General features: G+C 38.7%; 1 protein-coding gene across 1 annotated transcript; it reads right to left on the reverse strand.

Annotated features, from left to right (window-relative positions):
• Positions 1–87: 87 nt before the first annotated feature.
• On the reverse strand, positions 88–15,054 carry LOC121877275 (sialin-like). The gene is made up of 10 exons (XM_042382952.1): positions 14,618–15,054; positions 9,324–9,535; positions 9,129–9,216; positions 7,554–7,790; positions 6,890–7,101; positions 5,326–5,451; positions 3,964–4,117; positions 3,439–3,594; positions 2,250–2,329; positions 88–1,754 (listed from the first exon to the last, which is right to left on the reverse strand). Exons 1-10 carry the CDS (start codon positions 14,694–14,696, stop codon positions 1,587–1,589), a joined length of 1,512 nt encoding a protein of 503 aa, XP_042238886.1. The 5' UTR covers positions 14,697–15,054; the 3' UTR covers positions 88–1,586.
• Positions 15,055–15,312: the final 258 nt, after the last annotated feature.

Below are 15,312 nucleotides of genomic sequence, written 5' to 3' on the forward strand. Positions count from 1 at the left end.
ACCTAGATTCTGGTCAGTGTGTGTTAGGTCGGAAGCACATTTTTCTGTCATTATGAGATCATAAGGAATAAATTAAAAACTTAATAATGATTTTTGAGAGTTTAGTGGTTTAAATATGTAATGATTACATCAACTTTACACATGAAGGTAATAATGATATGAAGAATATATTCATATGAATAAAATATAAATTTGAAAATTAAAAGAATAGGATGAATACAATTAACAGATGGGAATACTGCATGAAAATTTTAATTATGAATGAAAATTATCATTGATTTAGATTTAAGAAGATACTGTTTATAGTCAACAGCATATTACCCAGACTTCTATTTCCCAGAAAATCCATTCATCCATTTTATTCATGAGAAGTTCTGTTCAGAGAAGTACTGTACTGTACATCTACTATACAGTATGAACATGGAAGTTCATGGGCTAGCCACCAGATGGTTTGTTTGTTTGCTTTTATCTAATGGTTCCAATCACTCTGGTGTTCAGGTTGACTTAGCCTTGCTTTTACATTAGTGTATAGCTTTGAAAATTGGACCATTCCTTTCATACTGTGTATCCACATTTTATATTTTGTACATTATACTGTATTGCCAACTGTAAGTGCAGAGTACTGTACAGTACTGTATTGCATTTTTATGCAGTATATACAGTACAATACTGTATATATTTTTTGGTATAAATTACACCCTGTGCTTATTTTTAACCATAATTTGTACATTTTAGAACTTTAGATATCCTCTGTCTCTCAGGGGTTACTTCCCAAACCCCTTCCCATTAGATCCAGCCCATGCAAACCATGGTTTTGCCATTCATAAGATAATTCTAGCAAGTAACCCTCATGATTGATGAAGGATTACTGTATTGTTCCCAGTACAGTACAGTAATTTTGTGGATTGACCATTGTAAAGGAGTACTTTACTCACCAATACATTTTCTTGCTTTCTGTATGAGAAGCTTCAAGAGAGTGAGATAATGTCTGCTTCTAATATACAGTTTAAATATGTACAGGTATTGCAATCCACTGATTAAATAAAGAAAGTGATGCTGGGTGGCATAAATATGAGCTGAATATTATGGAGCATGTCATTTAGGTATGTAGGGTGATCAGTCACTGCATTGTCAAAAAGAATTGAGGCCTTCAAATTGAGGCTAGTCACAAAAGTAGTGCTTCACCCACACACAAAAACACTTCACAAAACAGTCTTTAAAAAGTATTGCTGCTATCCATTTTCTCTTTCTCTCTCTCTCTCTCTCTCTCTTCGGTGAATAGGTAAGGTATTTGGAGGCTAAGACCATTTAAAGCCCAAGGATTCTGTGAATGGTACATAAATATGATTTGAGTTCAGGTAGTGTTCTTGTGTCACAGGGTGCACAAGATGTTTTTCTATGATTTACTGTATTACATGTGGGGGAGGAGAAAAGCACAGTGCACAGCCATGTATAAATATGTGAACCTTAACTTAATAAAAAAAAAACAATATAAAAAGTTAACTTCTTATGTGTGAATCTTGTTCTCGTGAAGTCAGTGTAAATGATGGCAACTTGTACTGAGAGGGCAGGAGTGGTATACAGTGCTACTGTAGCAAAGGCTGTCTCCGTGGTTCTTCATCATCAATGGAACTATCCATGTCTTCATAATAATTCCAGTCTTGGACTTCTGTGGTGACGGTGGCTATGTAGATGATGCCTGTCAACAAATAAAGGCCACCTCCCAGCAACAGAGATCCTGTCCAACTACTAGTCTGAAAAGAACATCATTTATAATAAATTACCAAACAAACATGTTCAAATTTTTTGTTCTAATACCAGTAATAAAATTGCTCTTTCAACTACTGTACTGGGTAAGTTCTGGTCACTTTTGTTCAACCTTGATGCAACATTGACCTCCCAGAACTATAATTTATTGCAGAATCTCTTGTAGGGGAGAGGTCTAATCTTTGAATTATTACCTCAGCCATCATCAGGTTAGGGCTTTCCCATGTCCTAAGACCCATACCTTTGGTGGGCATATCCATGAGTTGTTTTATCCAGGCTCAGTTCTAAACCAAGACATCTTGGGTTCAAATATTTTACTTATCACTGCTGCTGGGGGGAAAGAAGCATACACAATCATATCACTGAGTAATAAATGGAAGACACTGTACATGAACACGAGTACAGTCGTATTATTCAAGTTAATGAAGGAGGAATGCTGTATCACAAGAAAATGTATGCAAAGGAAAAAATGTATAGCATACCTTTGTGATAATTTCTGCTGTAGCAATGGGGGCCAGAAAACCACTAATGTTACCAATTCCCAGCAAACCTGACATTGTTCCTGTAGACAAGGATAAACATGTCAGGTATATTTATCTTCATCAAGTACAATACTGTATCGTATAATGGCCATTCTAAGAGAAAGATATTCACTAAGCACAAACAAATAGTATCTGAATGCTCTAAAACTTACTTAACTTTTCACTGTCAACAAGTGTTCATTGTAAAATTACATTATTCCACAACCTGCTTAAACATTGGATGGAAATAAATTAATGCCCCTATCTTCAAGTCTTGGACCCTCTCTTACCAGAAACATATACAGTACATGTCACTGTCTGTATATTGTACTTAAAAAATTCCACTTGGCAAGGCCATTGTAAGAAAACAAACAGAAAGTAGAAGCAATTTTTCTTATAACAGCTTGTATGTAAACTAGGGGGAAAATCTGATTATGAAAAGTGCTATTCCTCCACCTAATTTGCCTTACTCTTTGGAAAAAATAAGTTTTCTTCTATGGAGATTCTTCATGAGGTTGCTGGATAACCTGGACCCTTGTTCTTTATTACCTTGCATGGAGTGTGAACATATGTGTGTGTGTGTGCAGTACAGTACTATACAGGTACATCTTTTTTTTCACTTTCATATATAAAGACAGCAAAAAAAAAGCAACATAAGTTTCCATAGATAATTACTGGGCAAAGGAATTCCAGGAGGTTTGGGGGATATTTTAATAGTCTAACTTGCAAATACTGTACTTAAGAATGGGTGTAGGTAAAGTATGGCTGATTCTGTAATGTGAATCCAGTATCATAGGATACCTTAGTGTTATTTCCACTGGGAATGCCAAGCTAGGAAAAGATTTACGTATGTCAAACTGTAATCTGTAATTATGAGGTAAGGCACTTATCTCACTACTATGTCATGGGTTTGAGTCCTGGCCCAGGACACACATGGGAAAGGTGTTATTCAATATGACACCAACAAACATGACAGGTTTGCTCCTGGTATTTTGGTTTCCTCTTCTACTAGCACTGGACAGGAAAGTTCATTACAAAGTAACAAAGAACAGACCAATTGCCCAGACAGCTAGTAAACTGATAAGTGGTGAAAATTGATAAATTAAAAAAACATAAGTCTGTGAAGCTCAGAGCCATCACCAACACTGACCAGCATAGTTTGGTGCAAGATCCAAGGGGGAGAGTGTGAAGGTGCAGATTGTACAGGAGGAACCAATCATGACCACCACCAGCATAGCAGACACCACCCACTTCTGGCATCCTCCCCACACTATACACAACAAACCCACCACCACCAGCACTGTCGCTGCAAGGGAGGTAATTGTGGTCAACAGAAATATATATCTATAAAGTCAACCTCCCACTACTCAGCAAGAGGGCTGGACTGGTGTAAAGTGTAGAATGAATAAAATATATGTACAGTATATAAATTATAAAGATCTGATTACTGAACTAAACCAATGAGAGACCTAATAAAACATTCTATTGCTTCATGAAAACATCTCCATGTAGATGACATTTCATGAACTCTATAAAATAAAGCAAAAACATTAAGTTGAAAAAATTGGCTCATGAAAAAGATTTTTAGGGATTGTACCGATCAAAAGGTCACCTGATATGTACATTACATTATATGAATCAATTTTCCTTAAAAAAAATAAAATAAAACACTTACCTATCACGTGCATGGATCTTCTAGTGTTTAATTTTGATAAAATACAATGTTGGATGAGTAAATCTGAGATTCTACCAAAACAGAAGGACCAAACCCAGGCACATGTGTGGCCTATTGCTAGCACCCAGCTCACCTCTGTCATTCTCATCCCAATCTGGAAAAGAGAATGCAGTACAGTAATTTTCACACATCTAACATTATCTAAATTTTAGTTTTAGTTTAGACTCAGCAATTGAAATTTTAAATTCTGTACTCTTGAACTTTATAACAGTCACTTGCACCAATTTGCTTCTATTGGTAACAGGTGTCATGTGACAAACCTTCTGTGCACAAAACCTTTCGGAAGAACTCACTACGCATGCGCACCAAGTCCATGAATATTAATGAGAATTCTTGCAATATTCCTTCCACCTTGGTTAGGTTTGTCACACTGGAATGAATATTGTGTGGTAACGTGCAATGGAACTTTCCAGCAAAACTTGCACATATTACACAACCGGAAGGTTTGTTGTATGACAATAGACAGCATCTGTCAAACATGAAGGAAAATATTATTTCAATAGTGTATAGAATAATTACAGTTCTGTACAGTACTGTGCAGGAACTTATGTGAAATTCCTCACTCCCTTTCAAATGTTCATTACTGTATACAATATTAAACCTTGGATGAGTAGAAAAAATGCTGCCACAGTATTTTCTTTTACCATTCACACAACCTCATAGAGTACCATTCACTGGTTCATTTTGCCACCTGTTAATCCAGCTGAAATTGGATTTATGTGAGAAAATAGTTTTGCTTCCTTCTAACAAATGAAACATTGTCCACATGGACAGTGTATCTTGTTATTTTTCCAACATACCCTTTTGACACTAGCAGGCCGTGCCTTATGGACACTTACTGGTTTGGATCTCATAAGTCATCAATTTTTCTCAATAGCACAATAAGTTCACTGACTCTTAATACAGTACAGATGATTTTAACCAAATTTTTCAACATTTACCAGTTTGGTTGAGCAATAATGTAAACAATATCAGTCACACTAGTTTGGTGGCCCTACAGGAATCATCTAGCAAAGCAAGAACTATCAGTTTTCTACCAAAGAAGTAGAATTTTTGGTATTATTTTAGTTTCGGTCATCTTGGGAATCTTGGGAATTTAGGCCCCCAACCAGAAAGGAGGGGGTCTCCCCCCTCCACCAAGTTAGGATAGATATAGTTCCTGGGCTCTGTTGCTAGGTTAGGTTAGGTTGGATAGGTTTGGATATCTAAATACAGGAATGACCTCAATAAAAATTTTACCAAAATTTTTGTGTTAAGTACATTCTCTCCTAAAAAAATATAAACATTAACCATTACATGTACCTGCATTTTTAGAAAAAATGGTGCTTCAGTAATGGTTTGATTCCCCACCCAAGAAGACGAAAACTCTGTCAAGATGCTTGGGTAGAACCTCCAGCAGCGAAGAAGGCGACCCCATGGTACATGACGCTATAGGGTAAGGTTACTCATCTTAAACAGTTATATAATAGAGTGACACATTTGGACATATTTAATAAAATCAAAGAAAACTGGTTCAAGAATATATAAAGTTAACCACCATTACATCATTTTGCTCAGTTTGTGAGATGGCAGTCTCTAGGCCAGAAGGGCGGTTTAACATATTTCTACTACAACATTTTAAATGATATGAAAGCACCTAAGAAACCTCTCAAAGAACCATATAATTTATCTTTGTTATACAGTATAGTAAAGTACTTATCGACTAGAATATACAAATACAATTTGGTATTTCATCTTCACAAAGCCTGAAACTTGTTCCTGAACTAAAAAGCAAAGAAAACAAAAATAACTACAATACTGTACAGTAGGTAAAAGAGGTACTGCACGGCTATGTAGGAAAACATGCTTATATGGCATCCTTCTCAAGTACAGTACAGGGGTCCCCGACTTACAAAAGCCCACCAATATGAACGAGGTTAAACTTTAAATTTACAGTACAGTATTTCATTTGTGGACTTATTTTTTACTTTTATTAACTGTATTTTGTCATTCTGTTTTTTCTTTTCTCTTAAATTAAATGATTTTAGATGTATATACGGACTTAGGCTATGATGTAAAATGTAGTAGGATTTTAAACATTGTTCTGTAAGTATGGTATGCACATAGCATGTGTTTCAACTTACGTACATTTTCGACTTAAAAACGTCCTCAGGAACAGTACCCGTTCGTAACCTGGGGACCCCCTGTACTGAGTAATGGCACATATCATTAGCATCATATTTGGATAATGATTAAAGTTCTAATTTTCAGTATGATAAATATATTGAAGTCATTACTGTATTCAGCAGAGCACATTATAAGAAACAACTTTCAGGTAAACTAACTTAGGTCATTGACTTTGTTATAAGACCCTCACATTATGAAAATAACAGCATATACATCCTGCAGCCAAAATTTACAAACAAGCTATTAGTTGTCCAGAGAAGAAATATCACAAACTACTGTAACCTGAACTTACTTCAAGTCAAACTTTATCCAGGACTTTACATGTTCTTTGTTCTAGAGTCTAAACCATTATATGCAATGCTTAATTTGTGCCAGAATGCACTGGAATGGCATTCCAGCACCTTTATTTGTATGAGTAATTTGTAAATATAATCACAATTCAACAGACCTTGCTATCGCTACTGTGTGTATAAATAATTTCTTCACATTGTACTCTTCCAGGCCTTGGCAATACTAAGTGCCTTACTAGTTCCATAGGCTTGGTCATCTGCTTCGCAGCATCTGTCTCTGGCTCACTAGAGTTTCACCACTTCTTACTTTACAAATTAAACATTGATTATGTGATTTTACCACATATTACAAATTAATTTAAGTTATATGTGTATGCCACTAATTTGAGCAGAAGGAGCACAAAGCTTACTCTGGGTTTGATGGAGAAGTTGACTGCAAGTAGTTCTTCCTCCTCAGTGGAAATCAGCGGGTGGTGGATGGGGGAGTTACGGACGAAGTACAGCCAAAGAGGTGTCCATATTACTGCTAAGATACCACCTCCCCAGAACACCCACTGCCATCCTAGCTGATGAACTACCCACTCGGAGGCTCCCAATGCCACCAGGCTGCCCATAGACAATCCTGGTGAAGGCAGGTTAGGTGGCAAAGAGCAGAGGAGCACACTTGTTTTGGCCATACAAATATTTTTAGCACATTTCACATGTAGCAAGGATTGTTTTTGTTTTTATTCTACATGGCATGTCCCACTAAGTAATGGGACGGCATCCTTCTGAGTAAGAAGGACTTTGCTACATCTAGATGTAGATAAGATTGCCCTGATCACAATGTAACATGTGAAATGATGCAATGCCATCTGCTTTACTCCCAGAGATGCCACAAACTGCCAAATGAACTTTGACAACTTCTAAGTACTAAATTGCTTTTACAGCCTCTTTAACTAACATTTCCCTATGAGCATTATTATTAGCGTATCTATAGTCAAGCTTACCATATGACAGAAATGAAGACAGTACTGTACTCTATGAGATGCTTAATTCTTGGCATCACTAATATGAAAAATGGAATAAACGAACCTGAGTAAGCAATAGTAACAGTAGTGGCCAGCTCATCAGGAGGAGCCCAGCTAGCCAGCACGCTGTAGAGAGCAGGGAAGGCAGGACCCTGCACCAGACCTATGATGAACCGTATACTTGCCAGCGCCATTGGATGGATATGGGCAGCATATGGACACAACATTGACAACAGTCCTGATACCCCAAGGCTTATTGCCATTGTCTCCCGGCCACCAATGATCTCACTGATGCGGCCACCTGTAGATAACAGTACATGTATCATAATTCTCAACATACAGTAGTATATACCAGGGTAATCTTTAAAAACTGATGAAGGCCTGTATACACTTATTGTGTTCGTGACCCTCAAAGATACCAAGGATTTCTCTGATGTAGCCACTTGCAATAGAGATAATTCTCAATAAATTGCAAAATAAAGATAATTATCTCCTAAATTGAAACAAAAATAGAAGGTTAATCATGAAACAAGCTCATACCCAAGCAGCTCATGTATTGAGAGTAACATGCCTTCAAGGTTAGACCCCTGATACGAGTACCTGTACTGTACTGTACTGGAAAGCTAGTCAGAACAATTAGTCACCATTGTAATCATAGTCCTTAAACAAAAGTTGCCATTTGCAGCAAAAAACTGACAAGCCATGTATACCCGCAATATTGTTCATCTGTTCAATGCACTGGTCATGTTGTGTTCCAGGCCACAATCATCAATGTTTCAGCTGATTTTTCTCCACCCAGCAGAGGGAGTGAAGGAAGCTGTCCAAGCCACCTGGAGATAGTTTCAGTTATAAGAGCGGCTCTCTGCAGTGAGTTGTTTTTACTTTTAACATCATTTTAGGAGAACTTGCACTAAACATCAATATCTTTACAGTATATTAGAATTAAACAGACTGATTTTTTTCACAAAATTTTGTTTTTTAACAAGTTGTAAGGTGTAAAGGTGTCACATGCCCATGACAGTGCTAGTACTGTACTGTAATTGAAATTTAAGTGACAGAGGGCAGGCAAAGCTTTGGTTTAAAGAGGTGGGACGATTATGTTGGGAATATGCCTGGCCTTATTGAGTTTGGATACAGCTTCCATTCATCTGGATCCATAAAATTTACAGGTGTTATAGCTGCTTGTTATAATGACACTTCAAAAAACACAAAAAAAATTAAAGAGGGAGGTCGGATGTCCAACTTTGTCACTTCCTGTGATCCCCATATATGTTACTGTAACAAAGAAAATTACTCCCTGGGTGTCAATCCACATACTGTACTATACAGTATTAATAGGTTGATGGAGAATAACATACAGTATTGCACAACATTAACTTATAACCTGAAACAAATCATGTTATTACAATTAGATGTTTACAGTTACATGTAAAGGCAATATACCAATATAATTTTCTAGAATAGCCATTAAATATCCCAGTTTACTGGTTTGCGACTGATTTTGCCTTGTAGAAAATGACAGGACAGCACAAGACATTCAGGCTTGTAAAATAAGGTTAAGTTAAATGTACACATACACATTTCAAACTCATTATTAAAACTTCCCTAAATATTGTACTGGTATTCCTGTTTCTCACACCTATGGTTTTAGTGAAAAAGTAACCCCAAAAGAAGGTGCCAAGGATGATGCCCTGCTCCTCTAGGCTCCACTCAAAGTCCTCATCACCCTGTTGACAGAGAAGGTAGTGTCATAACCTAACTTGGTCATGAGTATAGTAGTGTATGTAATGAATATATGACAACTCTGTCTATTTTTTTTTTTGGCTTGACTCACCGTTTGGTTATCATCATCGTGCGAGGCATTGCTGGCAGCGGGACAGGCGCCCTCCATAGAGACATGGGTGTTGTTGATGGGCTGGGTGTTGTTGACCATGGCCACAATAGCTACACTCAGACCAATCCTTACCAGGTAGTCCATCATACATCCCAACATACCCAGCAACGCTACCACATACCGCAAGGGAAGCCACCCAAAGCATCGTCTCCCTGTAAGAACATAAGAACATAAGAAAATAAGGAATCTGCAATCGGCCGGTCGGCCTGTGCATGGCAGCTCCTGTCGAGAGTTACTACCACTCTCTATCATCCACGAATCTATCTAGCCTCCTTTTGAAACTTTCCAGAGTTCCCGCACTTACTACAAAGTTGCTAAGCTTGTTCCACTCGTCCACCACCCTATTTGTGAACCAGTTTCTTCCTATCTCCCTCCTAAACCTAAACTTATCCAACTTGAATCCGTTGCTGAGTCCTATCCTGCTCGTTGCTCTATCCTGCTCACTTTATCTATATCCCCTTTATTGATTCCTTTCACCCACTTAAATACTTCTATCGTATCTCCCCGCACTCTTCGTCTTTCTAGGGAATGCAAGTTAAGTTTCTTTAACCTATCCTGATATGGAAGGTTTCTAAGTCCCGGAATCATTTTTGTCATTCTTCGCTGCACCGACTCTAGTGAATTTATATCCATTCTATAATAGGGGCACCAGAACTGAACCGCATAATCGAGGTGCGGCCTGACTAGCGCAAGATATAGTTGCAATAAGACCTCTGCACTCTTGTTACTTACACTTCTAGATATAAAACCCAATACTCTGTTTGCCTTATTTCGAACATTAACGCACTGTTTTCTAGGCCGTAGGTCCGGGCGTACAAGTACCCCTAGGTCTCTTTCACAAGTCGACTTCTCTAGGTTGATGTTGTTAAGGCTGTATACATTATAAGTATTTGTTCTTCCAATATTAAGTACGCTGCACTTGCTGGTGTTGAATTTCATTTGCCATTTTCAGACCACCCCTGCAGTTTATTTAGATCCTCCTGTAATGCATTTGCATCCTGCCCTGAATTAATTTGCCGCCCTATTTTGGTGTCATCCGCAAACTTGCTTATGTCACTGCTGATCCCAGTATCTAGATCGTTATGTAGATTATGAACAAGAGTGGGCCTAGTACTGACCCCTGGGGAACCCCACTGGTTACACGGCCCCACTCAGATTTAACACCATCTACGCTGACCCTCTGCGTTCTATCGGTGAGCCATGATTTTATCTAATTTAAAACTTTCCCCTCGATACCATGAGCCTTAATTTTTCTCAGAAGCCTCTGATGCGGTACTCTGTCAAATGCTTTGCTAAAAGCATATGTTAACTGTTTATTAATGACTCTCTCTCTCTCTCTCTCTCTCTCTCTCAGATTTTTTACCATCTCATAAGGCATAGGTAGGTTTATGGGTCTCTAAAAGAGGTTGAGGTTTAAGGTAACCTTTGTTATTCCAATAGTAACTTGACAAAGAATTGAAAGAAACATCATTAACTTACACCAAATGTAAAAACGATCCGGATGTGAATGTTGACAGCACACTTAAGTTCTTTGATCATTGTGATAAGTTAAATCAAGTAAATAAATAAACAGGACTCGCATACCTCAGTACAAAGGCGGATCTAGGCATTTCATTAAGAGGGTGGGGTCAAGAGAAAAAAGAGCATCCCTCAAATAAAAAGGCCAAAGTACTAAATATTTTCTTAAAACAGACCAGCTCTGAGCAAGTGTAAAATCCGTTGTATTGTTTTGTGAAATTTGTTGAATTATTTGGCCAACCTGGCAATCCTGGTCATGTATTACAATCACCTAAATATGACCCAGAACTCAATTTGTATGCTGTGACGTAAGTGACAATCAACTTCAGTCTTTAGTGGCGGTTTCAGGTTTTTTTTTATTGAACCCCCCATTTCTCAAGACTCGGCTGACTTCTTCAGGAGATTGAAGAAGTCCCTTTGTGTTTACCTTGCTACCACACTCCCACCTGTCCAAATGAGTCATAATCTTGTATTTGTATGTGGTGAGAATTGCTTGGGCTCCTTGTTTTCCAGCCATCTTCCGCTGGTCCATCAAAGCAGCGGGATTGGAAAGATAGTGAGGTAGTTGAATGTGGTGGATGGCTGTGCTCCCCGGGGAACCTTACCCCACACCTCACGGTCACCCTGGTTAAACCACATGACCTGGCGAGTGTGAGTGACCCATAAGGGTGTGTCAGTACCCCGTCTACACCATCTAAACTTACCATATATTTTAACATGAGTACTTGGTTTTGACCACAACTTTCTTATACGAGTAAATTTCACTGGATTACCTGAAGATTAGGTGCCCCAGCTTACTTCACGAAATGATTAAACTCCCTAACGCTACCCGGAGGGGTTAGTTTGGGTTAGGATAGGAAGTTTAATCATCGCGTGAAATAAATGGGTGCCTAATCTTCAGGTGGTCCCTTCAGAATTCAAGACTACATACGAGGGCAAACGATGACTTTTAAGCGTGTGAATGCGTGTACTTGTCTACTTAAATACACATTTAAACGAACGCATGTGTGTATGTACAGTATGTATGTGTATGTAAGCTCTCACTACACACTGATCACCTCCAGCCTTACAATTGTTCAAGTCATCTGTTGTGGGTCCCCCGTGTCTTTTGGGTCCAGCTGGTAACTCGAGACCTACTGACATCGTAGGCTTGAGTGGTCTGTAGGCTACTGTGAACACCTGCAGGGAAATACCTGAATGCTGAGTAAGAAAGACCATTGTGAAGTGGTGTCAAATGACAGGGGTGTATCTATATGGCTTGTCCAGCTCAAATTACGGACGCCATAAGAGTAGCTGTAAGCAATATACCTAAAGATAATAAAAGACAAAAATCAGGCTTCACACCTCACCATCATACGTTATCCCCTAAGTCTGGGTTGGGGGCGATCATGGTGTAGGTAGTGGGTAACCTTTTTCCTGGGCAGGCTCTCAGGCTCTCTGAAACTTTGTCCCTTTTTTCTTGTATGTTTCTCCAAATGTAGAGGAGAAAACAAGGACGGATCCAGGAGGGGGAGGGGGGAGTCCGGACCCCCTTTTCATCAGAAAATTCCAATAATTTTTCTTTAATACAGTATTGTACTCAGGCGCTTTTGTAGAGTAAACAAGTAATTATTGACTTCAGAATATCTCCTAATATCATTTGCACATGGCTGCAATATGGCCTCAAAATGCCCATGAAATTGGTCAGATTAAAAAGAAAAAAAAATAAGGGGGCTTACAAAGCCCCTAAACACCCCAGCTGGATGGGCTCGCTTTGCTCACCATGCTCCCCCACCCAAACCTTCTTGGACCCCTCTTTTGATATAAGAACATAAGAAAATAAGGAGTCTGCTAGGCCGGTTGGCCTGTGCATGGCAGCTCCTGTCGAGAGTTACTACCACTCTCTGTCATCCATGAATCTATCTAGCCTCCTTTTGAAACTTTCCAGCGTTCCAGTACTTACTACAAAGTTGCTAAGCTTGTTCCACTCGTCCACCACCCGAAGAATGACTTTATAGTTCTTTCGTTGTACAGTACAGCACAGTACAGTGTTAACCCAAGCGGCTAACGAGCCGATCAGTGGTGAAGAGGATAAAAAAAAATAAAGTTCTTTTCTGGACTTGTGTCTTCTTTAACCTTGAGCTGCGTCCCCTTGTGGGGCGAGCGTCAGGGTTGCCAACTCGGATTTTCAAATGTCGCTAGGCTGGTACCTAAAAGTAGCTAAATGTCGCTAAATCTTCCATGGAAAGTCGCTAGCTATTATTCCCCCCCTCCAGTAATTTGATGCAAATAATATTTTCATAATGCCGACTATAATGGACGGAGTATAAATAAAATGCATTCTGTAAAAATATCATTTTTCAGATTTTCTGTGAAATGTGGCGCAAGAATATTGCATATTATCCCAGAACACTTTGATCTTTTTAACCTGAGTTCACTGCCTGCCTTGCTGTCACTAAAACATATTTTACACACTTCACTTAAGTGTTCTACCACACGAATAGAACAATGTTCAGCTACAAACATGGCCAGAGTTCCCTCCACTTTTTTTGCTTCAAGTTTCTTGAATGGTAAAATTGTCTGTCTTTCTGCACTAAACGGCTATTCTGCTTTCTTGTGTTTTTGTGTTTTTGTGTTTTTCAATGTCGCACAACTTAGCAGACAAAGTACACTTGCAAAATTTACAAAATCCTTTTTTATTATCTCCTGGCACCTCCAGAAGCCAATTTTTGTATCTGTCATCTCTGAGCCATTCCTTCCTAAATCGCTGCGAATACTGTGGCTTACCCATTTTCTATTGGGACTATGAAGGGTTCAAATTAATAAACAGCATGCAAACAAGCGGAAACTTTCCTTGATGGTTTTTGGCACAGCGGGTGAACAGTGTCGGGGCAACTGTATGGAGTCTATGGGTCACCCATGGTGGACGCGTATGAGAAGTTTGGAACCACGCAGGCTTGATAGAATTAATTCTATAAGATGTTTTGCTAATATTCTTTAAAATTTAGCGTATTAATGAAATTCATATTGCATATCTGACAAAGAGGTAAGTTACCCAGGTGCTACAAAGGCGAAGGTAATAGACAAATAAATGACGACACGGCAACATTAGCCATGGACGGGCTGACATCAAGTGATCAGGAAATAGACGTGTCCCTCCTTCTGTACCACGACCCGTTCAAATGTATTAAACTTTTCTTATTATTTATTGTCCCTGTAACCCCGTTGCTATATATTATGGCTCGAAATTAGGAAAACTGAGTTTTCATGGACAGTCCAAAAGTATCCAGAAAGTCGCTAGATTTCTGTGGATATCTCTAGATTTGCGACAAGTCGCAAATCGCTCTAAAATGTCGCTAGAAAAAAACAAAAAGCTCTAGATCTAGCTACAAAGTCGCTAAGTTGGCAACTCTGGCGAGCGTCCGCCAGGCATAATGGTAGAAGGCGCGTTACCGCTGTATTGTATGCAGATGTGTTGTTTTGTGTCACACGACAAAAGAAACAAATAACAAGCATCCAAAAGATATTACATTTTTATATGAACTTTCAGTGTGAACCAGTAATCGTCTTAGTTACTTACCTGAAAACACAGAACAATGAAATAATTAATAAACTGACGAGGTTTTAATCCGTCTTTCTTTTGACGAACAACAGCAAATATATTATTCTAGGAGGAACATATCTAAATGCAGGGTAATTGTGTACCATGTTCAGTCAGAATCAGTATATAAACTTACTTTGGCTAGTAGGTGTATGAAGTTCAGTATCTAGTAGAGGTGTGTTCCAGGGTCCTCTCACTCGCTCTTCCTGGCACATGATGTTAAAGTTACCAACACTTTGTTCACGTACGAACTATGTCCTAATTTATTCCAATTTGCGACATGGGATTATTGATTTACGACAAAAAAGATCTAGAATGGAAAGAAAGGTTGTGACGACGTTGTGAAAATCTATAACTGTGTTCATCGTGGTCTGGCAGCAATGCTAGTGGGCAAACGTGTCGTACAGTGGAGATGCATACAAATTGTATCGAAAACCAGTTTTACTTAAGAATCTATTTAAGGCGGAGCGGGACAAAAGAAAATTGGCGCTAATAATTAAAAGGGGGTGTAAAAGCAGTCGGACAGAGAAGTGAGCGTCCTACTGCAATGACCCCGATGAATGTACTGACGAGAACTAGCCTTACAAGCCTAGGGTTGCCAAAGTCCCTTTGTGGGGCAAATCGGAAACCTGAGGAGAGCATATACGGTACTGTTATATTGTAGGTATTTGTTGTCAACTTTTGGCTTGGCTTACCTGTAGATTTAAAATTTAATGAAGAGAATGTCATCGAACGAATCTGCAGCTCTTCTTCATCCGTTCGGGTAACAGTATTAGTTGAACCTGATGTATTTGACTGCAGATTGTCCTCCCCTTGGTTGGATTAATTCAC

Source organism: Homarus americanus, unplaced genomic scaffold (genome assembly GCF_018991925.1).
Source record: "Homarus americanus isolate GMGI-L3 unplaced genomic scaffold, GMGI_Hamer_2.0 scaffold367, whole genome shotgun sequence".
Taxonomy (NCBI): domain Eukaryota; kingdom Metazoa; phylum Arthropoda; class Malacostraca; order Decapoda; family Nephropidae; genus Homarus; species Homarus americanus.